General features: G+C 43.6%; 4 protein-coding genes across 4 annotated transcripts; 1 reads left to right on the forward strand and 3 right to left on the reverse strand.

Moving 5' to 3' along the window:
• Positions 1–304: 304 nt before the first annotated feature.
• LOC102700417 (chorismate synthase 2, chloroplastic) lies at positions 305–4,155 on the reverse strand. Its single transcript, XM_015834350.2, has 13 exons — positions 3,941–4,155; positions 3,381–3,531; positions 3,158–3,234; positions 2,996–3,054; positions 2,837–2,920; positions 2,640–2,732; positions 2,403–2,483; positions 2,184–2,315; positions 1,872–1,974; positions 1,667–1,761; positions 1,481–1,546; positions 815–899; positions 305–720 (listed from the first exon to the last, which is right to left on the reverse strand). Exons 1-13 carry the CDS (start codon positions 4,089–4,091, stop codon positions 566–568), a joined length of 1,332 nt encoding a protein of 443 aa, XP_015689836.2. The 5' UTR covers positions 4,092–4,155; the 3' UTR covers positions 305–565.
• Positions 4,156–5,002: 847 nt separating this feature from the next.
• LOC102712788 (probable E3 ubiquitin-protein ligase LOG2) lies at positions 5,003–9,070 on the reverse strand. Its single transcript, XM_006649697.3, has 3 exons — positions 8,150–9,070; positions 5,844–6,342; positions 5,003–5,631 (listed from the first exon to the last, which is right to left on the reverse strand). Exons 1-3 carry the CDS (start codon positions 8,704–8,706, stop codon positions 5,413–5,415), a joined length of 1,275 nt encoding a protein of 424 aa, XP_006649760.1. The 5' UTR covers positions 8,707–9,070; the 3' UTR covers positions 5,003–5,412.
• A 7,463-nt stretch (positions 9,071–16,533) lies between these two features.
• On the forward strand, positions 16,534–19,849 carry LOC102713058 (protein FAR1-RELATED SEQUENCE 6-like). The gene has a single exon (XM_006649698.3). The coding sequence runs from the start codon at positions 16,609–16,611 to the stop codon at positions 19,594–19,596; it is 2,988 nt and encodes a 995-aa protein (XP_006649761.2). The 5' UTR covers positions 16,534–16,608; the 3' UTR covers positions 19,597–19,849.
• An 872-nt stretch (positions 19,850–20,721) lies between these two features.
• On the reverse strand, positions 20,722–26,856 carry LOC102713337 (beta-galactosidase 6). The gene is made up of 16 exons (XM_006649699.3): positions 26,407–26,856; positions 26,173–26,268; positions 25,711–25,823; positions 25,329–25,632; positions 25,044–25,238; positions 24,840–24,927; positions 24,415–24,533; positions 24,063–24,230; positions 23,752–23,969; positions 23,528–23,634; positions 23,291–23,400; positions 23,024–23,131; positions 22,766–22,873; positions 21,829–22,040; positions 21,202–21,529; positions 20,722–21,123 (listed from the first exon to the last, which is right to left on the reverse strand). The coding sequence occupies exons 1-16, from the start codon at positions 26,581–26,583 to the stop codon at positions 21,016–21,018; spliced, it is 2,559 nt and encodes an 852-aa protein (XP_006649762.3). The 5' UTR covers positions 26,584–26,856; the 3' UTR covers positions 20,722–21,015.
• Between the last annotated feature and the right edge of the window lie 632 nt (positions 26,857–27,488).

Genomic DNA, 27,488 nt, shown 5'->3' on the forward strand with positions numbered 1-27,488 from the left:
TTTAGAGTTGATATCAGGTTTCTTTCGCTGAAGTTTATTTTCCGGTCTTGGTTTTAGATTTGCTAAGAATACATGTATAAAAGTTTTATTCATAAATTATTTTTCGTTTGTAAATTTGCCAATCACCCCTTATGTGCCGTTGGTGATTTAGAAACAAAGACCGAAAACTAAACTATAATAAACAACCCAAATCAACTCCGAAATTAAATTTTAGAATTTGCACGATGGGTTCCTTCCACGTGATTTTGCAACGAAGTTTCATGAAAATGTCCAGACATCCAGTGATCATACAGGAGGCAGTAACTTTCATAAATGTAAGATTTTTATTGCTAGGAAAAACCTGATTCAAGTACAGATTGTCCATATCACAAAACATGCACGGATGCAATTTTATCTTCATGCTTACTGTATAACAAATCTCTTGGGTACAATAACTCAAGGTGTACACTAGGATACAGGCTTTGTGCAAAACTGCGAACTGCTTAGCCAAACCCAGAAGCATGGCAGATGAGAGAAACCGAGGTGGGGAAATCGCATAGGATGTACTCCTTGTTCAAGGCAGGCATTATGACAGATCTGGTGCAAACGCAGGTACACTGCTGGCAGAGCCTACTGGTTCTTGTAGGGCAAGGTTCAGTGGAAACATCTCGCATTGAGCAATGTGCGCCATCAGCTGGTCCATGAGAACCAATGCGGCCATGGACTCCACCATCGGAACAGCTACAAGAGTAATGGATGGAAAAAGGTCAGATTATATGGACTATCATGAGTGATCAAGGGAAGGGAAGTCCAGGTTGAGCCGTAGAGCCATCACCTCGAGGGACAACACATGGGTCATGGCGACCCCTTGCTAAAAGTTCAACATCCTGATGCTCCCTTGAAACAGTATTTTGTTTCTTCTGGAAAAGTGAAATCGAATACTCAAATAAGTGGCAATACAGCATTTCAAAAAACAGCAATCCTGAAATGTTACATAAATTACACCACAAAACGCACAAAATGTACTACTATGGCTGCGTTCGGTGAGAGGGGTAGATAAGTTAATTTATCCGGTACAGAAAACATAGTAATAGATTAGTACATGATTAATTAATTATTAATTATTTAAAAAATATAAAATAGATTAATATGATTTTTTGAAACAACTTTCCTATAGAAAATTTTTGCAAAAAATACACCATTTAACAGTTCGAAAAACGTACGGCGCGAAAAATGAGGGAGTTAAGTTATCTTCAACCGGGGGAACGAACGCGGCCTATACCCCACTAGAAAAGATTCAAATATACTGCCCAAAAGGAAAATTTAGATATTCCTGATAGTTGCTGAAAAGATTAGTATAGAGAATTGAGAAAACAGTGTTTTATTAACTGCATCCACAACATCATAATACTTGCTATTTGAAGACATGACATAGCACTGTTGCTAAGGGGGAAAATTACACTGAAGAAAAAAATGAATTACTTGAGCTGGAATATCTTACCCCAATAGTTGCTGTTGGCTTGAAAGCAACTTTGAAGTATATAATTTCACCATTTGATATCCCTCCCTGCATGGACATACATGTTATAAATACTAATCCATCAGTATATTATACTTTTGACTAGATGTAGTGAAAACAATAGATGATAGGGAGTAATATAACTGTCAAGCAATAGGGGACTATCACCTGCACACCGCCTGAACGGTTACTTTTTGTTCTCACATTTCCAGCCTCATCCATATAGAACTCATCATTATGCTCACTTCCAGTATAGTCAGTACCTGGTCACAAGTTATTAGTTAGTATTGAGGCCAGTTGCAAAGTAGTTGGCATGCTTTCAGCTATTTGCAGACAATAAACCAACTAACTATGTGCAGATTATTTCAATTACCTGCAAATCCACTACCGATCTCAAACCCCTTGCTTGCAGGAAGAGAAAGCATAGCTTTTGCTAATTCAGCCTCAAGTTTGTCAAATACAGGTGAGCCAATCCCCTACAAATTATTGTTGCTCTATCATATCAGTATCTCAACAGAGAAAACATATTTTTGTAATGAACGATCAAACTTCAATTTTCAAACATATGATCTAGTCCAAAGTCCAGAGCAGGGCAGTCATGAGTAGAGAGTGCACAGTTCATTTAGTTTATATGGTTGGAGGACATGTAACAAAATCAACATAATTGCAGGGTCTCAATACTTACACGAGGAACATTTCTTGCAATGCATGTGACCACACCACCAATCGAATCCCCTTTAACTCGTACTTTGTCAATTGCATCAATCATCTTCTGTGCATATTCTGGATCAGGACATCTAACAATGTTGCTCTCTATCTGAAAGACAAAACAAATATCATATTCAGCAAATGCCTTCAGAGACTGTCCAGTAATGTTAAACATGAAATGGCAAGAACCACAAACCTGTTCCATCGTTACAGTTTCATAGTCAATGGCATCTTCTGGAAGTACAACTTGATGCACTTTAGAAACAAATGCCAATATCTGCAATCAAATATTTTGCTGCTATAAGGTATTGGACCAAATTTGTTTCATGGTTTTGACATATTTAGGATGTATGTCCAAATGCAGTTTCATTTTTCTTCAGCATTCAATTGTTCATGGATAAGTAAACAGGTCAATTGCCAATTAGAATCACACCTCTACTCCAGATTTGAGCTTAAGAATTTTCTTTGCAAGAGCTCCTGCAGCCACCCTTCCGATGGTTTCTCTTGCTGATGATCTTCCACCTCCCTGTCATTCAGTTGGTACAGGAAGATGTTTGATTAGACATTCAGTAAATGAAGTATTCAACATAGGTGCCATGGTTGATGGTTAAATGACATGACGTAAGGTACCTGAACTGCCCTAACACCGTATTTGAAGTCATAAGTTGCATCGGCATGGGAAGGTCTGTATGCCTTAGCCATTTCACTGTAATCCTGTGGGAATGAATATGGTTATGCCCGGCTTTTATATGTTATATCAATAAATTAATGTGAAACATAGATACTTACACCCCCTCTCTGATCCGTGTTTGGGACAAAAACATGAATTGGCGTCCCAGTGGTCACTCCTGCAGAAAACCTATCAGTGATATGATGAATATAAGACAAGCTAATACTCTACTTTGAAGAATTATTTTCCAAGTTTATCCCATGTCCTGGAAGACAGCATACCTTCATGTGTCCCTGAAAGAATTTTGCAGGTATCGGTTTCCTTTCTCGGGGTGGTTATTCTGCTCTGACCTGGGCGTCTGTGACGATCAAAATTTCATATCAGTGAATGCATAGCAAAACAATCGTATCTGCAGGGGGTCAGCAGGACCGCGTTTGCGTAGTCCTGTATTTCGACAGAAGCTAGCTGTTGCCACAGAATTAATGAAATTTGTAAGAGACAAACCTTCGGTCCAGTTCTACTTGCATGTCTGCCTCAGTAAGTGGGATTCTGGGTGGGCAGCCACTGATTACGCAACCAACACCACCTCCATGAGACTCTCCATAAGTTGCGACCTGGAAGTAGTTCCCAAAGACATTTGCAGACGCCTTCACCTCTGTTTTCGAATAATCAGGAGCAACCAATGTTAGAGTAAGCACTTTCACCATTCTTCATGGAAAATCCAAACGTAGCAACATTAAAACTACAATTTTGTTCCAACCCTCAAGATCTAAACCAGCAATGATACTAAACAATTTTTTTGATGTTAGCATAGAACAAAGCAGAAGCTTTTCTCTTCTTTCAAATCACCCCTACAAGTAAAACACGCCCATGGCATAAAAAAATGCTGATTCTTTCCCCTCCAAAACAACGAGTGGCTGCCCTCTTCGCCCATGCCAACAAAGACGGATCAATGGATAGATAGATAATCTCGAAGCCCCGAGCAACCAAGCAGTCTACCAAATTCCACCAAACAATTTCAGTAGCAGGGGTCAGGGGGGATGGATGGAGCGGAGCAGGCGGACCTAGGCGCGCGGCGCGGCGGCGGCCGACGGAGAAGCGGAGGGAGGCGGGGGCGGACTCCGGGAAGGCGCGGAGCCCGCCGCCGCGGGGGAGGACGCGCGAGGCCGCCCTGGCGCCGGCCACCGGCTGCGACGACGTTGGCGCGGCGGCCATTGGAGCCGGGCCGGGTGGTTGGTTGGTTTGGTTGGTGAGCTGAGGCGAGGCGAGGCGGGGAGGGGAGGGGAGGGGAGGAGGAAGGAAGCCGCCGGTTTAATACGCGACGGGGGGGGGGGGGGGGGACTCGGCCACCTACCCCTCCCCCGCTTCGGCCGCCCGGTTCTCCACTGGCGTGCGCTCCACCTACGACCGCCCGGTCCGGTTCGACCGGAATGGGATTCGTACCGCCCGGCTCACCAGGAGGAGCGCTAGCCTCAGTGGCTCTGACCCGCCCGGTTGATTCGCCGATCCAGTGTCTGAACCGGACATACCTTTGTGATTTTGACTTGGAATCTGACCTCGCTTCTGCTGGATGGAGTGATCGGTCGAATCTGGTAGCACCTACCATCGCCATGGTTCTGCGAATACCTCCTCACTTCTGGTAGAAAAACAAAGAGGGTCTTCTTTTTGCTAGTAAAGGCATAAGCGAATCTATTTATTAACGATTGAAAAATACTTTAATCTTTAAGGTTAAAACTTTTATGTATACGCTCTTAGTTATCTAAAAACAATAGTTAAAAAATAAATTATAATAAAAAAATTTAAATTAACTTTAAATTTAAGTTTTATTTAAATTTTTTTGTTTATAAGCATAAATATAAGCGAAAAGAGGAAAACATTTTTGACTGGTCTAAAGTGGTCAACTGCCCCAACTCCCATCCGCTGATTTCCTACCAGCACCAGCCAGGTAACTGAGGTTGGGAGGATCACACGACAACACATTTCTGGTTTGATTTTACCACTATGACAAACAAAGTTTGAAGCGTGATCCCAACGGCAGGTTGACCATTGCAACAATTAGCTATCTGGCCATGTTGCAAGTTATTTCCATGCAAAACGCTCTTGCAGTCACAGCACAACAGACAGGGTATCATCATCAGGGTAACAGTATAATGGGAATCATGTGGCTTTGTACAAATCTGGAGTCCACCTTCTGTAGCAATTTTTTCTCCCTGATGATGGAGGAACCCCAGTAGAGTAGGCATGGGATGTCCTCCACTTGTTCAGGTTAGGGCAATCATACAAGCATGAATCCATGTGATGTGTTATATGGCACACCCAATCCACTCCCTCTCGGCATCCACAGCCCAGAAAAGCCACATTATACCAGGAGCTTATGTGCTAACATACACTGAAGGTACACATCTGTTACATCCCGCCATGCTTGAGCAAAGAGCGCAATCACAAAACGGAGAAGGTCGGATGGCCACAAGCCCACAATCTGGAGGGCATATCATGGTCATACACGCCCAGTATCTTTCGTGGCTACACCCCTTCCTTATGTCGGAGGCGTGGGTGGGATAGGTGATGATTGGGATTGGGGTGACTGCTCCTGCTCTTCAGCTTTGCTGTTGGCTTTGATCGGTGATTGCGGTGACTGCTGCTCTTCAGCTTTGTTGTTGACTTTGATCTCGAGGAGCCGCTCAACAGGCTGTCGGCAGATAGGGCATCGGGTCGTCTGGTACCTCAGGACCTTGGCACACTCACTGCACATGCACTGTACCAGAAGATATAAATGTCAGTGTTTATTAGAGATGCTAAAAATGCGCGGAAATCGCTGACAGATTTGTTTGAACTGGTTTTCAGAATACAAAATGTGAACAATCATACCAGGTAAACCATAAGGATATATGGTTTTACAAACAGATAACTTTGCAGCTTTATTTAATGCCGAACATGAACTAGTCCATACACAAATTGGGTACTTACCATATGCCTACAAGGGAGAACAGTAGTATCCCTTGGCTCCGAGAGGCAAATAACACATTCTTTCCCAGGATCATTGGCATCAACATCGCCTTCCACCGAGTTTCCTATTCCGTATATTTCCTGCAATTCATACCTAGTTCCATTGACCCAAAGGATCTGGCTAGCAACTCGAACTTGATAGTCCCCGCTTTCCTTCTTTTCAAACAGGGCCTGTGTGATCTGTGAGTTTGGAGTTTTTGTCTTTTGATCTTCTCCTTCCAACTGCTGATCAACAGGCCTCGTTTCAGCTTTAACTGCAAGTGGATATACATCCATGTCCCCCTGCTTCAATAACTCAGATTTCTCAAACATGGAGAAGTCGATTCCTGTGCCAGAAGGCTGCCTGAACTTCTGACCAAGACCCTCTTTGAAGCTAACAGTAACAGGCTTAATCAGGTCTTCTTTCACCGCTGTTAGATTGCAGTTGAGGTCTTCTTTTGCAAAGAAGTAAACAGTCATGCTGTCCAAAGAAGTAGATCAAGAAGAATTGCTTAAGCACCTTTTCTTAAATAAAAATATATATTTATTTTGCTTGTAGTACAGATGTTGACAATGCTTGACACAAACGGCATGAATAATATGATGACACTACATAATTAACAATAACATACCTTCAGTATTCCCTCCTTTCCACATTATAAGACTTTCTGGCCTTGCCTAGATTCATATGTGTATTATACACTAATACATGTATGAATCTAGAGAAACCCAAAAAGTCTTATAATATGAAACAAAGGGAGTACAAAACAGTAGAAATTCAGTATAAGTATAAGCATATCAGTACCAAATTCCGAGGAAATATGTGCCAGGTTGTGTTGGGTAATGCGATTCACACTAACACAGACAGATCAATGGAGAGAAATCACAACAAATTCAAACATTGAACACCCTACAGAATTTCAAACTATTTCTGAGAAAAATGCAGCCAAAACAGGTTATCACAAAACAGTATCTTATTGTACATCGTTAAAGCTTCTTGATAAGGGAAAAAAGGGATTACACTCATAATATCTATCTAAACTACAACTCGAAGGAACACCCTATTTGGTTGCAACTTGCCAAACTAGTTATTCCTGCCAGTATACTGCATATTATGTTGCTAAATACTTGTTTGCCATAAATCACACAAAAGTTAGCAACAGAAGTTTCGAATGTGATAGGTTGAGCACTAGACTAAGATTTAGTGGTGCACCAAAAGTTTGCAGCAAGCCTGCCAAAGTTGGCCAAACATAGTTGTCAAAGCCTTGAAGGTCTTTCAAAGTGTGGGCTCAAACCACACAAACCCTAACTTAATTTGCCTCAATTGGCATCTCCTGATAACATATACACTTTTAACCTAGAATGGACGTGTGGTAAATATGCTGATGATATAGTGAAAATGGTAAGTGAAGAGTATAAAATAAACTATTTGATCGTACCGTAACAAATATTATATCAGAATAGCACTAGACATCTTATATTGTAGCTGGAGTAATAACTGATGCAAACAATATAGGCAGGATAGGGGAGCAATAAAAAAGAATAGTTCAAATGAGGGAAATCCCAATCAATCAAGTTACTAGGCAATGATGTAGTAGAGTGAGAGTTGGACATTATAGCATATATATGTCTATCACCATGTTACAATATCTCTCATAAAGCCGTTGCAATTCTCATGAACATTGCCTTTTCATCGGTTCCAACGTCACTGTTCTGCCCCAGGACAGGCAGCTGGTTAGGTTAAAAAACTATTGAGGGGATCAATATATGCAAGCTAATGGTCACTTGAGATCACTGGAATTTGAAAAGAAGTTTTTCAATTAGTCATTGGCTCATTGCAGTGTCATCAGTCGTAGCTCTAGCTAAGGCCTAAGAAACAAGGAATAAAGTATAAAGCAATAACTAGCTAGACAATCGTGGTACAAGATCAAACATCAGGTCTTATTAGTAGCTTCAGTGTTCAAAAAGCAAAGTAGCTTTGTGGAGTAATTGCTTTTGTGTTCCTTTACTATATATGTGATCTAGAGATTAAATTGTCAAAATGATATACAGACGTAAGATCACTGAAATGGAAATTGCGACCCTGAAGCGCAAGAAAGCGTTAGAGTCACCAAGAGCGCTAATTCCATGTTAGCACCAACTCCAGCGAATCAAGCCACTTGATTCAAAATAGACCCAGACTCCAGTCATATTTTAAGTATGCAACTGAACAGCAAAACTCCTCCAGTGCATACGTGAAATACTAGCACATAAGTTCGATGTACTGCAAAATATAAACAGAGATTCACCTTCCAGCAACGGTGGCGTCAAAGGTGAAGGCTACGAGGAAGCGGCCGGGGCACTCCTCATCAGGCTCAACCCGAAGGGTTTCCTTCTTGAGATTGACATCGTTGCGGATCGTAATAGCCTTCTGGTGCTCGACGTACGGCGTCGGCATGTGCTGCTGGAATCCGCAGGGTTGCCGCCCAGAGGCCCCAGGCCAGCCGTGGTAGTGGTGGGGCGGGGCCGATGGCGGGAACTCCCCCGCGGCGGCGCCCCTGTGGTGGTGGTCGTACGGCGCCGGGAGGGGCACCTGCAGCGACGGCGGCGGCGGCGGGTAGTAATTTCCGTATTGAGGGTAGTACCGCGGCGGCAGGTTGGGGTTGGTGTACTGCGGCGGAGGGTACGGCGTGGCGGCCGCGAACACGTAGTGGCTGGGGGACGACTCCGGCGGCGGCGGCGGAGGCGGAGAGGACGCCTGGTGGTGGTGGTGGTGGTGGACCTGATGGTGGCCGTGGCCGTGGGCGGTGCCCCGGCGGCGGCTACCAGGGGCACCCCCTCCGCCGTTGCTACCGGCGTTGCCCATCCTCTCTCGCGGGATCAGCACGGGGAGCTCAGAGACGGCGTCAAAACTGGATCTTGAGGCCTGGGAGCATCGAAATCGGACACGGCAACCTCTCCCGTCGAGATTACCGATATACAAAAAAAAAAGGCTTGCGAAGAACAAACACTTCCGACGCCCGAGGAATCACAAGCCAAAAGAGAAGAACGATCTACAAAGCCAACACAGAACTCGATCCCCTCTCGAATCGAAATCGATTGAGGAGACCTACAACTCAAACGATTCGATCGGGAAAAGAATGAAAGAAAGGATGGATGGGGAGAACGAAAGGGACGACGCGATAAGGGGGATGCTTGCACACAATTCCCCGCTGCTTTTCTTTTTCTGTCTGTATTTTTGGGGGCTATAATGGAAGGTTGCGCGTAAAGCACCACTACTGTCCTGTGCTTTTTCGGTGGGGTTAAGAGTTGGCACTTGCAAAAAAGAAAAAAAACAAAACAAATACGCTTATTTATCATCAGGCCCTTGTGTTTTTGATTTTTGTGCGGCATGTGATTCTCGTTTTTGACGTGCAAACATGAGTAAAAAAGAAGAAACTTCGAATAGAATGAGAGTAGAGATTAATAAGAAGTACACGCGGTGGTTGATGCGGTGGCCGTTTAATCTAGAGTACTGTCTATTTTTAACGAGGTTTGGACAACCACGTTGGTTTGCCTACCGATGATTTTGCGGATAGTCAAGCATGCACATGGTTTTTTTTATTAGTCTCAAATGCCCGTATATGCGCTGCTTTCAATGCTATATTTCAAATTTTCCTCTCAAACACACCGTCTGATTTGTTGGACAAAGTTTTAAACATACAACAGGTTAGTTCAAACATGTACATGTAGGTATATATTAATTAGTACTATGGTTGCATTTGTTCGTAACCTAGATTTTTTTTTCGCGCGTAGGTTTTCTAAAATATTTTGTGTTTTCTCTGAAAATTTTCTATAGAAAAGTTGTTTTAAAAAATATATCAATCTATTTTTAAGTTTTTTTAGCTAATAATAAATTAATGATATTAATTTATTATTATATTTTTTGTGCAGGTTAATATAATATACTCACTAAACCTACTGAAGAACATGGTTTACCTTATCTCATAACATCAGTAATCGTGGTATTTATGTAACAGAGGTACTGGCATGCTAGAATGACATTTTCAAGTTGAAAAATAGGAAATGAGAATCAACAAACTACTATAGGTGAATCTATTAATTGCATATTCAGATTTCTGGTACGAACAAGATGTTATGTTGAGGTTTCTTACGAATATAGTCTAACAGGACCATAAATCTTTATTCATGGTCTAATTAGCCATAAATGTTTGCTCATCCAAGTATGCGGTGCCGCTTTTACCTACCTCTAATGTGCAGGTATAACTAGATGGGATTTGGGTGGCTTGCAATATAACAAAAGCACTGTAGATTGGCAATGTAGTTATCGTTTTAGATAACTCTACTCTAGTGGAGACCCTAACCAAAAATGATTTCATGGTGTCTCCTGGACATTGGAGCTTGCAGCAAAAATAAACGGAGTAGCTACACATGAGACGGATAGCGTGAAGACTAAATGGAGTAGCTAATTTCAGCAAAAATAAATGGAGTAGCTAATCGGATGGCTAGAAAATCAAGAAAATCATCAACTTATGTGCCGACGAGAAGGGGTTTCATAACCTGACATACGGTTGGTAGCTCCCTCTTGTCAATTTTTAGAACTGAAATCCTAAATCTTGAAGGGTTTAAAATCTCCCATGTATTTTACCTGTAACTTTCTTTTCTAATAAAGGTCACGAGTTCTTAAAAACATGTTTAATTGGTATTGTTTTTTTAAAAAATATTTTGAGTAAACGGCAGTTTATTTACATTTTATTACCTGAATTTTATTTTAAATCACCCATAAATCTATATTTTTACTTTGGTCCACTTAAATTTATCATTGTCTTATGAACCACCATCAACGAATTTTTAGCATACATCAGTGACTTCAAACACATCGACTCTGGTACACCGGGGAACTCTCACCTAGGTGCAGTCCATATATTGCAAAAGTGAGATTAGACCTGATGAGAAATGTTGCTATTTGAGACCAGTCAAACTATAGCAATGATAAATTTATTTGGTCTAAAGTAAAAAAGTTAAGCTTAAAGATTCTAAAGTGAAATGTAGGTAACAAAGGCCCAAATGTGTACATTTTACTGTAAAAAAATATATTATGCCGCCACGTATCCTAGAAACACCTCTATTTTGGTTTATGAGAAGGTGAATGAGAAAATTGATGTCATTATGATAATCTGTTCCACACGGTGATGTCAATAGACAGAGAACCGAGTGCATGTTCGTTGTGCCCGTTATCACTTGCTTAAGTGTGAATTCTACTCGATTGACTTTGTTTGACCTGTACAATGCCCCTGCCAATCACGGTTAGTGTATCAATCACTGTTACGTTTCAGAAATAAATAAAACTATTCACCCTTCAAGGAAAAAAAAATGTGGTTACCGTGATGGTAAGTTTTCCTCTATGTTCTACTGGAAACTACCATGAAAGTTGAAACCTGCTTCTAAAATGGTCGTGTGCTTCCACCAGCTTGCTCTTGCTAACATGGAACCTGGAGGGGCTATTTGTTAACTGCCCGAGGTATTTTTCTTTTTCTTATTGAGCTTTTGGAAAAGGAAAGGGGTTTTGTAGTGAGTGGGAAGCGGTTCAAGAGCTCAACCAGAGGTGTCCCTGTTCTGCTTTTGCCTAGTGGGGTTCAGCTTAAGCCCAATTCACCATCTTTGATTTTGAAGAAAGTATGGTAGGCACGAGTGCATAAATTGGAGATGCCAATGATAATCGGAAGAAATCCAGGTCACTGGTGGTGCCATGCATAGGTCTGCGAATTGATGGATGGGATGTGAGATTTAAACTGAAACTGTGATGCTCGTATTTATGGGATGGGAGACGCGGTAGCATTGACAAATCATGGATAATAGAGATGTACTATAGGTACAATCATACGTGGTACACTTACTATAGCTGGCTTGGTTAGCATTCAAAGTGGAGTTTATGGCCCTACTTGAGTAGATAAACACTCTATCAACAAAACATGGCTTTACAACAAGTGCATGGAGCTCCAAACGACCGATCAGGACAGAACACGAGGAAATGGCTGAGCCGCTGAGCTAAAGAATGCATGAGTCTAAAAACAAAACCACTTTTCTTCTTATCTTTTATATCAACCAATCATAAGACTTCTTCATTTAATTTATTGAGTAAAATGCATGCTCGGTCCTTAAACTTATGGCGCGATACCACTTAGGTTCATAAACTTAGAAAATACACGTTTAGATCCATGAACTTGTTTTAATGTACCATCCAGGTCCATGAATTTAGATATTAAAACGAGTTCATGGACCTAAACGTGCATTTTCTAAGTTTATGGACCTAAGTGGTACTGCGCCATAAGTTTAAGGACCGGCCACGTATTTTACTCTAATTTATTTGTCTACTTTCCTATTTCAATCAATCTGTTGGTGGAACGAGCACCGATCAACGGGAACCCGAGTTGGCTTTGTTTTGAATTTGGCCTCAAGGTGAACCATGCGCATCAAACACATGTATTGAATACGGTGAGCTCAAGAACAAATGAGAGAAACAAAATTTTAGACATGTTTAGGTCGCTGAGAAACATAATATCATACTTCTATATTCTCAATTGCCCTTTTGCTACAGTGATTTTCTTGAAGAAATATTCCCCCCTCGGCCAAAAGGTCATCCTCTTATTAGGCTGCCACACATAGCAAGATAGGTTGCAATAAAAAATATGGTACAATATGAAATGTGTGACCTACGTGGATCCCTCCAACAGGAGTTAGGTATATTGCCCATCTCGTCAGAGGCGGGGATCAACCGATTTATGGGTGGTGAAGCCTCTCTGTAATACGGACCCCACCGATCAACCTGGCCATGACGGAAGAAGTAAGGAATGTGGGCTAGTGAGTAGACTGACTATGGCCTCGTTGCCCGTGCTCATGGGGAACGTTAATTGTCTTGACCCATGTCTCCGATCAATCATTGGTCCCATCCATCCTATATGTCTGGTGGCATAGGCACATGAACACTGTCCTGCATGAGACATCCTTCATACTACATTGAATGTGGTAGTTTGGACCATCCGGACCTTGAGCTCCTCTAGATTTGACCTCTACAGGAAACGATAAGCTCAAGGACATGTATTGGCATCGAACACCTCGACGTGGCTAGTTTTTTACGATCAGAATGGCCAGGGAGTCCAGTATTGCTACTCAGGACCGAATAGTGCTACTCGCTTCCGGAGGTACGTGACTAAGAACCACATTCGTTGGCTAGCGCAGGGCACCTAGCTTAGGTCGTTTCTCTTTGAGACACTCATACTATGTTCTGGAGTCCCTCATGGATTTTGGCCCTAAAGTGACACTTATTTGCCAATGTGGGGACCTCGTTTCCCATTCCGTCGACAAAATTATAACCATTTCTTACTTCAAAACTTAATTTATTCCAAAAAAGGATATAAATATCTATATTCTAAGGTAGGTTAGTCTTTGAAAGTATACTTAAACAAAACATCTGACACTAACATGGTTTATCACCAAATCCATGAGTGCCTTATGTTGCTTTTATAACTAATTGTTATTTACCAAGCAACTTGCTTATGTCCTATAACTAAATCATCAAGTATTAAGACAAAGGAAAGATTTAGCGTCGACATCTTGGCCACTCTTTTTTTTGGTGGGGGCGGTGGTGGGGGAGATGTCAAACATTGCTTTAGCCTTGCACTGCGAAAATAGTTTCATAGTTGCGCTGGAATCTTCTATTTAAGAATGTGATATTCTAGATCATGGTTTCATACGATTAGTAAATAGGCGAAACACCTTTTCTCTAAGAATTGCATACTATTCATAAGAGTGTTGTGGTTATCTCATCCACATTTATTAAGCTTCACAATAAACCAAATTTCACCATCTTGTAATAGTGTTTTGGGTCATTTAACGATTAAAGTTAAAATTACTCTATTTATTTTCACTTATTCAGACATCAATTAGTACAAGTTCCCTAGATGCAGGATATGAAATGATGCTTGTACCACGCATTCACGCTTGTACTCAACACCAATACTACCTCACCAAACATGTTAAATCCAATATGATTGTTCAAACTATACATTTTATGGTCATTATGAGTTTAAGGTGATAAAGCACTTATTAATATTTTGCATGTGTTACATAGGATGCTAGAGTAAGATATAATTGCACCAAATATTCCAATGCGACATATTAAATTTTCCTGCCTTCTAATCCACGTCCATGGACAATAAGGAAAGACATCTCACAAAGACACAAGGAAGAGTTGGTTGAAAAGACAAAACTATATAACCTCCATACAAATATGAAACACTTCATCATTTTTTCTTAAACAAATACATGGAAAATCAATACACCTACAAAACAAAAAATGCTATGAACATAAAACAACTCAATATTAAATGACCCAATGGTTTAAGTAAATAATAGCATGGTAACCCTCGTAGATTGCATGAATAGCATCATTATTATAAAGTTTACTTAGAAAACAACATTGAAAGTTTCACATTTTATTTTGAACAAATTATAAAAACAAAAATGTAATAAAATTCTAGGGTAACTTGACCAAACTTAGATATATGATATTTCGATTAATATAGTGATTCATATGTCCATAAAGCTAACATGATGGGTCATTTAGTAACATCTAACATTAAAATAAATCAAAGATAACTTTATGATATATTTATTCCATTTTTTGCCTATATGTTTATCCTTAAACTATTAGTTGTATCCTCTCACTTGTAGTATGTCTTCACCTAATAAATACATCATATTCTATCATGTATTGCGTGATGCATCTTCTATCGTCACAAGAGTTATGCTTTTAAGTTTTTTAAAAGTTCCGCTAGTCGTCCTATTCCTTTTACTGGTACTTCAGTCACAGGGTAGGTGTTCATTGCCTTTGTCTGTTTGTGTATGTATTGGATTTTTTTTACACTTAGTAAATTGTTTGATTTATATTTCCTTGTAGGTTGCCTCAAGCTTCTTTATCTGGAATGGTTGTTAGCTTGTCTCTATTTAAACTTCAGATAACTCAAATAGTCATATGTGAATACATATGTATGTTTTGCAATTTACAACATATTGGCTACCAGTACGACTACTATACAGAGACCTTTCTAAAGTCCATCAAAGCCTTCTTTAAATTTATAGTCGTATGTTTTCCCATTTTGGTATGATGCACAGGTTTAGCTAGTTCACACGTGTGAATGTTGTTTTGGTCTTTTGTCTTTACATATGTGTGCATGTTATTTTGAACATATCAAACTCTAACTCCATATCCTACTATAATTTCTCCATTTTCTACGAGAGCATCTAAAGGAAACTATTGATTGCATCACAAGTGAGCTCTTTTAGCTATAATCCAACATATTTATTTTTCCTATATAGTTCTTACCCACTAGTTATAAAGCTTAACATGTAAACATGACATGTCATTTTTCACTAGCAACTATTACATTTAAAGCTCATGCAAGCATGCTACACAAGCTCAACACACAAATATGCAATGACACAACTCATCAGCAACGGTTATATTTAAAGTTTATTTAATCATACATCATATACAATCTATTAGATTCTAAAGATTAATATATAACAATGCCAAAGCATCATACTCTTTACAATTTCCATAATATTTCAACATGTATTCATTTATTATTTCACTTCTCATTAACATGTATTCATTTATTATTTCAACATGTGTTCATGCATTATTTTAACAATTTAACATATATTCATCCATATATTCTGTAGCAAAGCACGGAGTGTCATATAGTATCTATTAAATCTCAACCGTTAAAATATAGACTTGCTATGATCTAACATTGTTTTTTTCCTTTCCTTTATGATTAAAATGGTAATTTCTAGCACATATAGCAAATTTAGAGGCTCATTTTAAATTATATTTATTTATCATATAATCAAATAGATCGTATTTAAACTCTTTGATATTCCCGCCCTTGTTGTATATATGTAGGTTATATTTTCTCGCGTGTGCCTTTGTGCATTTTAGCACACAAAACTTAGGCTCAATACGCTCTACTTTGAATACATGGCATTACCCCCATCCCCATTTCTACGAAAATTGCCTGTTTATATTGTAATAAAACTCTTCTGTATCAAACACGTAGTACAAGTCATTTTTTGCTCGAACAGATACATGAAAATAAAAACCCCAAGCAGCAGTCCCGGACGTTCACAAAAAAACAATTGATCCACACATGTAAACGCACACACAAGTTTTGCTCGCACGCAAACGCACAGAGCAACCCGGGCCCACACGTCAGCCTCGTCCACGCGTCGATCCCCGTCCTCCCCTATCCGCCACATCCCCCGAGCCATGTCTCACGTCGCAAATCCTTAGACCCACCCGGAAAGACGCAGACAGAGGGAGAAACTCTCGTCCTCCTCTCCTCCTCCACACCAGTGACCACCAGTCTCTCTCCCCCCCCCCCCCCCCCCCCCCCCCCAAAATTCCCAAAATTTCCCTTCTCCCCCCGGCGACGTCCCCAGGCTCGCCGGCCCCGCCCAGATCGACGGCCCCCCGCGCGCCCCCGCCGCTCCCCCGGTGACCCCGCGCCCCTCCCCCGCGGCGCCGTACGGCTGCCCGCGCCGAACCCTCGCCATTTCTCTCCGCGAGGTATCGGGCCCCTTGTACCCCTAGTGTTAATGCTTTTGGGAGGCGTGGCCTTGTGGTGAGCGCGCGTGGGGCGGGGCGTGGGCGTGCGGGCGTTGGGGGGGGTGGTGCGTAAATAGGGAAGGGGGGCAGGGGGGGGCCATGGTGGAGGGTTCGGAGAGGCCCCGCTCCTCCCGCGCCCGCCGGGCGCGAAACCCTAGCTTGGAGGAGGAGGAAGAGGACGAGGCGGCCGCGGCCAGGCGTGTCAAGAGGGAGGTCGCTGATGATCTGAATGGGGAACCTGCGGATGACGTGGATGAGGATGAGGAGGTGGTGGTGGAGGAGGAGGAGGACGACGAGGTGGTCGTCGCCTCCGACGAGGAGGGGGATGCGGACGGCGGTGGCGAACCGGTTGAGGCCTTCGAGCCGCGCACGCTGGAGGAGGCCCTCGTTCCGCGTGTGGGTGCGGTGTTCGACTCTGTGGACGAGGCCTTCTCGCTCTACAAGGCCTACGCCTACCACACTGGCTTCCATGCGGTGCGCCGTACCTGCCACAACTACGAGGGGCTACGCTACCGCTCTACCTTCACCTGCACTCACGGTGGTAAGTCCCGTGCTGGCGCAAGCCCGTCTGATGGCTCAGGTGCTCGCTACCCACTCCGCAGTAGCAAGCGAGCAGCTGCCTCCCAGGAGAAGCGGGCTCGACGTGGCGCTGCCGAGAAGACGGGATGCAAGGCGATGCTGATCATCCGTGACAAGCGGGCAGAGGACAAGTGGAAGGTGGAGTTCGTTGAGCTGGAGCATAACCATCCCTGCACACCTGACATGGTGAGGTTCTTGAAGGCTTACAGGGAAATGCCTGATTCAGCTAAAAAGAAGGCCAAAATTTCTGATGAAATGGATGATATGGTGGAGAAGTCGCTGAGTGAGATCGCTGAAACCAGGAAGTTCCCAACTCGGCCCAAGCGGAGTGTTGGTGGAGCCTCTGTTGGTGGGTTTAGGTTTAGTAGAAGTGACAGTTTTGTGCAGCGTTTCGGGGAGGATGACCTTATTGCACTGAAGAAGTTTATTGAGACGATGCAGCGCAAGAAGCCAAACTTCATGCATTACTGGGATCTTGATCACGAAACTCATGTGAAGAATTTTTTTTGGACTGATTCGAGGTCCCAGGCACAATACCGCTATTTTGGTGATGTGATTACACTTGATGTGATGTATTTACAGCACTCTCGTGTTAGCTTCCCATTGGCCACACTCCTTGGTGTGAACAACCATGGTCACCTTGTTCTACTTGGTTGTGGTCTCCTTTCTAGCGACAGCAAAGAAAACTATGTCTGGTTGTTGAAGAGGTGGCTGAGCTGTATGAGTGGCAAGCCACCAGAGGCAATCACAACCACCTATTCAGATGCTGTCGCATTAGCTGTGGCTGAGGTGTTGCCAAATGCAAGACACCGTTTCTGTTTTTGGCATATCTTGAAAAAGCTCCAAGAAAATGTTGGACGCACACATGAGAAAGAGGCGATTTCCTCAAGATTCAAGGAGGTTGTTTATGACACGGTCACACTTACTGACTTCGAGAGAGAGTGGGGGTCCATGGTTGAGCAGTACAAGCTCAAAGACAACGAATGGTTCTCTGCTTTGTACAGCTGCCGGAAACAATGGGCACCTGGTTATGTCAACCATTCATTCTGGGCTGGCACTTCTGCTATCAGGAAGGTCGAGAAACCAGATCCATACTTTGATGGCGTGGTGACAACTAAAACTACCCTGCCAGTTTTCCTTGAGCAATATGAGACTACTCTAAGAGGGAAGCTGGAAAGGGAGGCATATGATGATTTGCGCTCTTATTACTCTAGGCTAACTTTGTTGTCAGGATTGCCCTTTGAGGAGCAACTCATGGAGCTCTACACAGTACCTATGTTTCAAGCATTCCAAGACGAGATCAAACAATTAATGCATGTGATTTGCAAAGAGGTAGACAGGAGTGGAAATTCAATTACCTATATGGCTAGTGAGTTAGTACAGGGAAAGAAGGTCGACTATACAGTTGTCTACAATAGTGCTGACAAGGATGTCTGGTGCATCTGTCGCTCCTTTCCATCACGGGGCATTCTTTGCAGCCATGCTCTCTCTGTTCTGAAGCAAGAGAATGTATTGATGCTGCCATCAAAATACATCCTCAACCGTTGGAGGAAAGACTTTAGAATACTTCATGCATCTGCAAGCTCCAGTTCTGTATCATCCAATAGAGATTTGAGCGTTTTCAATGATCTTTATGCGTGTGGTCATGAGTATTTAGAAGACGTCATTGACATTGGAGCCAGAGAACCTGAGCTGAAAGAGTTTGTGTTGTCGGTTATGAAGGAAGCGAAGGACAAACTAATTAGGCCCGACCATGTTCAGCAAGATGATCAGCAGGTTGATGTAAATATGTCAGTAACTGGTCAAGTGTCTGCGGATAGGAGAGTAGATGTGAACATGTCATCAAATAGCACAGCCCTGATTCAGGGAGACAGAAGGGTCGATACAAATGTGACTTCAAACACCACAGCCCTGGTTCATGGTCATGGGGATGCCATAACATCAAACACCACAGCTATGATTCATGGGGACAGAAGAGTTGAGATGAAGATCCCAACACCCCACCTTATTCATGGAGAGGGAAGAGTTGACATGAACATGGCATCCCCTCACTTGATGCAGAGGGACAGAAGGGTTGACATGAACATGGCCTCCCCACACTTGATACAGGGGGATAGAAGAGTTGATATGAACCTGGCATCGCCGCACTTCATACAAAGTGATAGAAGGATTGATATGAACCTGACATCTTCACATCTGATACAAGGGGACAGAAGAGTTGATATGAACATGTCGTCCCCTCACCTGATACAAGGTGACACCAGAGTGGATATGAATATGGTATCTACTGCTCAGAATGGGTTGCACTCTTTTGATTTGGTGAATGTGAATCTAGAGAGTGGTCCTTTGCCAATGGTTGCAACAGATTTCATGCAAATGCATCAGCACCCACCCGTCTACCATCCAAAGCAACTCCTCAATATGAGAGATCAGGTGATGGACACAAACAAGAGGCCCAATATGGAAACAAACACATATTTTATGGGAGGTGGAATGCATGTGGGCTAGTTTATTGTCTAGAGACCCACTATGTAATATTTTCTGTTTGGAAAGGAGATGTCCTTTCTTATTTTATATTGATATGTATGTTCCTAGAGCAGGCAGTGCAACTAATCCACTAGGTTGTAGTAATTGCAGATTAATCTTGCAGTGCTGGTAGCTTTGTTGTACTTTGTTGTATCATCTTCTCTGTTCGGCTGTTGTAGCAAGCTACCTGCTATTGTCTTGTGCATAATAGAATGCAATAACCTTTTTCTTGTCATTTGGTACATGAAAGTGTGACACCTCCAGCTTCCAGGGTAGACGATGCCTGTTTGAGTTTTGACTGATGTTGAGTTTGGACCTGTCCTGCATATTGTGTTTCGCCATATGGTTTAGATGCTCAGTGTGAAGGGCATTTACCTATTCTTATTTTCAGCTGCTAACTTATTGATAGATCAAATGCAATTTCATGTTTTCAACTCTTTTTGTTAATGATGCAACTTGGTAATATGTCTAATTGGTTGTAGGACTCGGTAGCTGTGCTGCTAAAAGGGGCAATGTGTTAATTATTGTTCAGTAACATGTTGGATGTATCTTTTTGTAGATGTGTGCCTCACATCCTCACCGTTCAGTGAACATGTCTTGTTATTGCCTGTGCAGTGGTGCTGGCTTCATATTTTACAAAATCTGCTGCATAATGCATGCCTACGAGCTACAGATGCAATGCAGATCAGTGGTTATTGAACGCTAGACTACGCATATATCTTTGATTTCTTCATAGATTTACTAATACTATAGTACTAACCAATTCTTAGAACATCGCAATCTAGAAGGTGATGGAAGGTGGATCATTCTGATATTGCCAGGAACCAAAGAAAGTCAATTTTACAAGCTGAAGCAAAGTTCCACGCAGACACTAATCCATGATGCTGCAGACACCATTGCGGTAGAGTATTCTTCAGCTCAGCTGTCCACACAAAGGGGTATATCTGTTCCGCGAGTAAAAGCTTTTGCATTTTCTTATTTATGAAGCAAAACATCTATTTTATGGACCTGCGTATCTGCAGGCACGAACATTTTCAGAGTTTCACATACTTTTCTACAAAGTGCATTAGAGTTTCAGGTGCATTTATAGGGATAGCAAACTTAGAATTCAATAAAGGAAGGCGTGCGTTATCTTTGATTGAATTACAAGTATATCTCAAAATAATTGCAAAAGATCCACTTGTACAAATGTAGAGATTTATAACATTAACAAGTACAACTCAATCTAAGCATATAATCTAACAGCTTGCAAGGCTCCAAAGCTATTTGGGATCATTTATTCCTTTTCCACCTGCAATGTGGGAACATTTATTCCTTGTTGCATGTTTTCTACACGGAAGGTTTCTGGCTTCGCCCCCTCAAACTACTTTTGTTTCCTACTAACCAGCATCGTCAAACCTGTCATGAGCATGCAGCTTCGACCACAAGACTTTTTGTGACCCCGCTGCATGGATCCCCGAAGTTCGTTGATGACACTGGAACAGTGCAATTTCTCACCCCAACACAGGCCTGCAGAGTTCAACCAGTAAGAAAAACATGACTGCCATTGAGGTATGGCAAGTACGGAAGTGGAGCGGCTCAGATTACCTCTTGAACAACTGCAAGAGCCTGAGAGCTGCTGCATTCCCCATGGTTGTAGTTCCCACATGTGCCACTTGGCGTCCCAAAGCTTGCAAACTTGATATTGCTAATGACCTGGCCTTCTCTAGGGCACTCCAGGCGAATTGCTGGTCCAGGCCTCTGAGATTGAGAGATCCAGCTATCGATTTGGGCTGGATGCATCTCTGAAACATGTGCGCATATACTAGTTGTCTGCCTTGTTGTGAAGGATATCATACTCGGGTCACCACCAAACTGCTCAAAGAGGACTAGATCATTGCTGCCTGGTTGGAGAAATGAACGGGGCACGTGATACCTGTTTAACAAGGTAAGGCATCCAATTAGTAACCATACTGGGTTTCATGGCGCTCATAAATACAGCTTTGAGATTTTATGCCTAGATGTTTTAGTACAGTAAATACATCAATACTTTTTAATAAGTACTGAAATAGAAGTGGGATGTCATGCACAGCTAAATGACACTTTGCCAAAAATGTTCTAATATGTGAAGATGCGAATATATTGGAATTGGCTATGCATTAGGAAACATATTGTAGATATGAAAAAAACTGTGGATCATATTCTGGTGATACTGAGATTTTGCAGAACTCATACAGGGTCTGTGATGGCTGTCCACATTTATTTAGGCATTTATTCGAACTATAAGCTCCTCTGTAGTTGCATGAGTTTACACAGCCGCTCTGTGGAGCCAAATTGGTTGGCCAGTAGCGACCAATGCTCTGGCCATTCACCCATGCCTCCCCTTTCCCCATTCCTGTGAAGTCTATAGCAACAGGATGATCACCTGCGGGTGCCATAAACTTGGTCTGCAGTTTGGAGCATCTCATTTAGCAACTTTGCACATTATCCCAAGGTAATAATTCAAGAAATAGGGGGTCACTGCTTTGCTTTTTCAGGGGAAAAAACGATATATTTATAAAATAAAAATAATTTATGAATAAATCTTCTATATTCATGTTAGTGATCTAAAAGCAAAGATTGAAAAATAAACTACGATGAAAAACCTAAAAATAAACTTCAAATTTAAAGTTGAAAAAGAATAAATTTTGGCATATAAGCATGAGCACGAGCGAAAAGATGAGGGTGGGATTGATCAATCAATAGAATGTATAGATCTAGCTAACTGAACCCAAAGCCATCTTACACGTACCCAAACACCAAAAGCAGCTTTCACGATTTTTTTAAAAATCTTTTTAATAAATAATTTTATTACCAAACCTCCGGGAAAAATATTTTGATCGCATGAACCTTTTGGCCACGTTACCAACAAAGACGCGGGGAAATGGCTTGCCACTCCATTGTCGGTGGCGTGGCGGCATTGTCTTGCCACGCCACTGACATTGGCGTGGCAAGACCGCCATTCCGCCCAGGCTACGTGGCAGCGTTGTCTTGTCACGTCACCAGCATTGGCGTGGCCAAAAGGTTTAGTTTTGAACAAATTTTGCCCGATGGTTTAGTAATAAAATTATTTGCTAAAAAGGTTTATTTAATAAAAAAAATTTTGCTTACTGGGTCATAGGGTCATACTGACCTTGTACCATATCAATGGTTGGTTGATCGGGTAACTGTTGTCTGAAACCCATTCTGGTGAGGCTTCTGAAGGATTATACAGATGCAAGTCTTCTCCTCTGAGTCCAACCTGAAGTGGTGAAAATTATGATGAGGGAAAACAAACCATATTAGGCCTATGGTTGGTGTATTGTATTCAAGGCAATCTCAAAACAGCATGAACAAATGGTTTTTTTGATTAAAAATATCTGAAACAGTAAATGAGTGGATAGTAGAATACCTGGTATGTCCAACCTGTAGAAGATAGATCAAGGGCACCATTTAGTCCACTAAGCTTTACTGGACCAGTGATTCCAGCGCCAACCAGGTCAAAGAATGCACCATAATTCTGTTGTTACAGAGTTGTTTATTAAAAGAAAGAGGTAGAATAGGATATAGTTTTACTTTCCAATACGTCTATTCTAAAATATCACACTACAGATGGACAGACAAGTATTGAAAATTAAATGTGAATAGGTGCATCACTTCTAAGTTAAGAATGAATTACCGATAGCCCAACTGTTGTGCTCAGAAGATCTATCTTATTCTTCCCAGGTACAAGTGTAACTGGTGTCTGCAATGAGATGAGTGAGCTGCTAGCACTGCCCTTAGCATTTCCTGGTAATGTGTCAGCAATTATATTTCAGTACGCAAACACTACTTATGCGTGTAAGATCATCGTTCGTTTTTAACATCACAATTCAAATATCATATGAATGCATTTCATTGTCACTTCAAGCTTTACCTGCCAATTTGCCATTGATGTAGACCTGAAGAACATGTCCGAGTGAGCTGACGAGCAGATTGGACTGGCTGCCGTTCAGATATGGTTCATCACCTTTAACAATGATGCTGCACAAAGCACGGTTAATATAACCTTATTAACCCGGTGAATGACCTTGTGACTGCCAGTTTTCTTTTATAGTTATATGGACATCTACACATAAGAGTATAGTATAAGGCCTATACCTAGTTGAGTACCAGAGGAAATCACTGGCATCAGCCGTGGTATTTATCTGCTCCATCAGTCCAGGTTTTGTCAAGGCATTCTCCTTTGTGATACCAACAGGCTCTATGGCATAGCTCCAGCCAGCTGTAGCAAGTTCCGGTGTAATGGATGAATCATCAGTTCCTTGAGTACTCGATCCCAGGCTTCTCATTTCTGAAGTTGTGACCTGAGTATTGATCTGCAAGGGGATAACCACAGGCATCATTATTAGTTCTGTTCTTCCCCAAATGCATATTATGTTCAAGCAAGTGAGGACAAGGAATGCACATACCTGAGCTGTGTTCAATACCACATTCTTGCAGTCAGGTAGGATGCTCACAGACCACGCTGGGAGCTTATACATGTTACCGTTGAATTTGACAGTTTTATCAGACTGGGCATCCATGTTGGCCAGGAATGCCGCGCATACTGAATTGCCAGCAGTCTGATATACGGTAGCCTGAAGCCAGAAGAGTACAAACACCGTCATCATGTGTACCGGAACAAATCATCAAAGGTAAACAGATATTTTATTTCTGAACAAGATTAGCTACATCTGTGCTCCTTCACTGTTGATTGACTCATATTTCTTTTTCGTTAATTAATACGGGTTAGTCACTTTTTGAAAGAGAGGATCCACATACCTCAGCATTTTGACCCAAAGAACTATATGATGGCTCAGCTGCTACGAGAGCTGGTTCGCACAACTTTATTGCCTTGTGCACATCCCTCAAGTGGCCCCACTTTGGCTGCCTGACCATCCCTGAACCACAATATTGCAACAAAAGATGGTGTTTCAGTTAGTGAGAGGTGTGACTGCACACACCCAAGTCCCACACAAAGGAAAGTTCTTGTGGGCTCAAAATTTTGATCATATTTCTTTTAAAAAAAGATACTACTCCACTATACAGTTCCTCAAGTGTGTTCTTGACTTCTTGTTCTTTTTTAATTGTGATCAGTCAACGATTCCCAGACGACAAACATACTTCGATTAAACGTAGCTGCCATTGCCAAGCAAACTTAAACATGCCAGTAAATAAGTACAGCCAGCTGCTGACGGTACACTCACCGTACTCATCAATGGGGGCATCGTAGTCGTAGCTCGTGGCGATGAATGGTCCTCCCGTGCTGCGCCCGAAGTTGGTCCCCCCGTGGTACTGCAAGCCAACAAAAAATCCACAGTTAACTTTGCTACGGAAAAAAACTATCAACAGCTCGAAGAGTCGGAGAGCCCGCGTGTTTACCCAGGAACACTTCTGTGCTGCCTGCTTACCATGTAGTAGTTCTGGAACGTGCCGCCGCGCTGGTAGAACCTCGCGACGGCGAAGGCGAGGTCCTCGGCCGGGCGGTACGGCACGGCGCCGCCGAAGGAGAGGAACCACCCGCTCCAGTTCTCCGTCCACATCTTGGGCTTGCCGTTGGAGTTCGGCGTGAACTGGTCGCAGTAGAACCCGTTGCACGTGTTGATCTGCACAGCATTCGGGTGCGGCCACGTCACGCGTCAGCGTGTCGGTCGGTGCGAGCGAAGGCAGCTGAGAGACCTACTACTGCTACTCACGAGGGGGTCGGGGGCGTCGGACTGCTGGCACATGACCCACGGCACGCCGGTGTCGAGGGAGACGGCCATCCCGGCGGCCCACCGCATGTAGGCCTTGCCGGCCGCGCCGTACGCCGAGTCGACGTTGCCGTACTCGTTCTCGATCTGCGACAGGATGATCGGCCCGCCCTGCGACGCGTACAGCCCGGCGCCCTTCATCGTGTCCACCACCTTCTCCGTGAACCGCTGCATCTCCGCCTTGAACGCCGCGTTGTCCGTCCTGAACTTGATCCCCTCCACGAAGTGCAGCCACACCGGGAACCCCCTGCATTTTGTAGCTGCCGATCAGCCGGCGACGGAGACGAAGCGCGCGAGAGCTATGCGAAGCGGCAATGCACTGCACCCGTAGTTCCACTCGGCGCAGACGTACGGTCCGATCCTGAGGTGCACGTAGAGGCCGGCGTCGGCGACGGCCTTCACGAACCTGACAAGGTCCTTCCTTCCCTCGAAATCGTACTGTTTCCAATCAGCTGGTCGTTAAAATTTCCATACATCGATGATATACTACAAGTAGTAGCAGTTCATGAGAGGCAAGAAAGTCTAGAAGTGAGTCAGATGAGTGGGAGAATAAAGCATAGGGTGCAGAGGAAGCAAACACCGCCCTTTGACACATGATGGCCAGGAAGGCAGGAGATGATGACGGGAAAAAGAAAAAGAAAAGATTACAGGTAACTAAATTCGGGGAGATTCTATTACTGGAGAATAAATGGATAATACTAGTACTGGGAAGTAGCAGTTGGGACTTGGGAGTGAGAAGTTGATGCCTTGGTGGTATCGAGAGACAGAGAGGTGGAGGAGTACGTGCCTGTCCCCGGACGGGCTCGTGGATGTCCCAGAAGACGTACGTCTCGATGACGTCCAGGCCGCCGTCTTTGGCCTTTTGGATCAGCCCCGGCCACATCTGCAACCGACGAACACCGCCACCGCCGCCATGGCAATGTCAGCTTTTATTAGTACCAGCGGCCTAGCTACCAAGAACAGGGGAGGACGAACGGTGCGTGGACAAGAGAGAAAGAGAGAGGAAGAGCCGTCGACGCACGTCGGGGGTGCTCCGCGGGTAGTGGATGGACCCGGAGACGAGCACTCGTCGCACGCCGTCGATGACCACCGCGCGGTGGTCGTACGTCACGTTTGCCGCCCGCGACGCGCCCACCAGCGCGGAGAGGAGCAGCAGCAGCAGCCGCGGCCGCAGCGGAGCCGCCGTGGCTGCCGCCATTACTGCCACCGCCGCACGTTCAGCGCCGTGCTAATTACCACCGGCACTGGTGCGGCCGATGAGGAGGAAACAGAAGCAGGAGTTGCTCGGTAGAAGAAGCGGCGAAGAAAGAGGCAGAAGGAAAAAAGAGAGAGAAAAGAAGAAAGAAAGAAAGGAAGATGAGTTGCTGGTTGGAGTGGCGCGAGACGGGAAATAAATGGCAAGCAGAGCAGCGACGAGGCTCGCTTTCTCGCTCGGTTTCTTTCCCGCGGATCCGCGGACGCGGTGGTGGTGGTGGGAGACGGGTAGTGCATCCGCTGCGTCCGCGGCTAATAAAAAAGGCACGCGAGCGCGCGATGGGGTGGGTGGGTGGGCTGTGCCCTGTGCGCGCGCGGTCGCGGCGGTGGAGTTCGCGGGGTGCATGCAAGCAACAACGGCAACAACCCCGGCGCCGTGCGTCTCGTGGACGGACGGATGGATCGGAGGGAACTCATGAACCGAATCGAAGGATTGGGTCGGGCAAAAAAGGATAATTACTGCGGCTGGCTTGGCCAGTTAAATGGTGGTTGTACTACGTGATGGTTCGGTGGCGCACACGGCGTGGATGGGAGGGTGCGATGCTGCACCCGCATCTTCATGCATGTGCCCTTGGCATTGGCCGCACGGGCTCACAGCTAGGACGTACCAGTAAACAAAAGGCGCCGGTGTGGGTGTGGGTGTGACCGACAGACAGACAGGGCAGGGGTCGTGCCCGGCCCGACCCGGCGTTGCCGCCCGATTTCTTTTTATCTCGCTAGTGTTTGGTACTAGTACCGGGTCTGCTCGGGCCAAGAGCTTGCGGCCCTGTCGCTTCCCGTCTCGTCTTGCTACTAATCCTACTACTTTTTTTTTTGACCAGTACTAATCCTACTACTTATCTCTATTGT

The sequence above is a fragment of the Oryza brachyantha genome, chromosome 3 (genome assembly GCF_000231095.2).
Source record: "Oryza brachyantha chromosome 3, ObraRS2, whole genome shotgun sequence".
Lineage (NCBI taxonomy): Eukaryota > Viridiplantae > Streptophyta > Magnoliopsida > Poales > Poaceae > Oryza > Oryza brachyantha.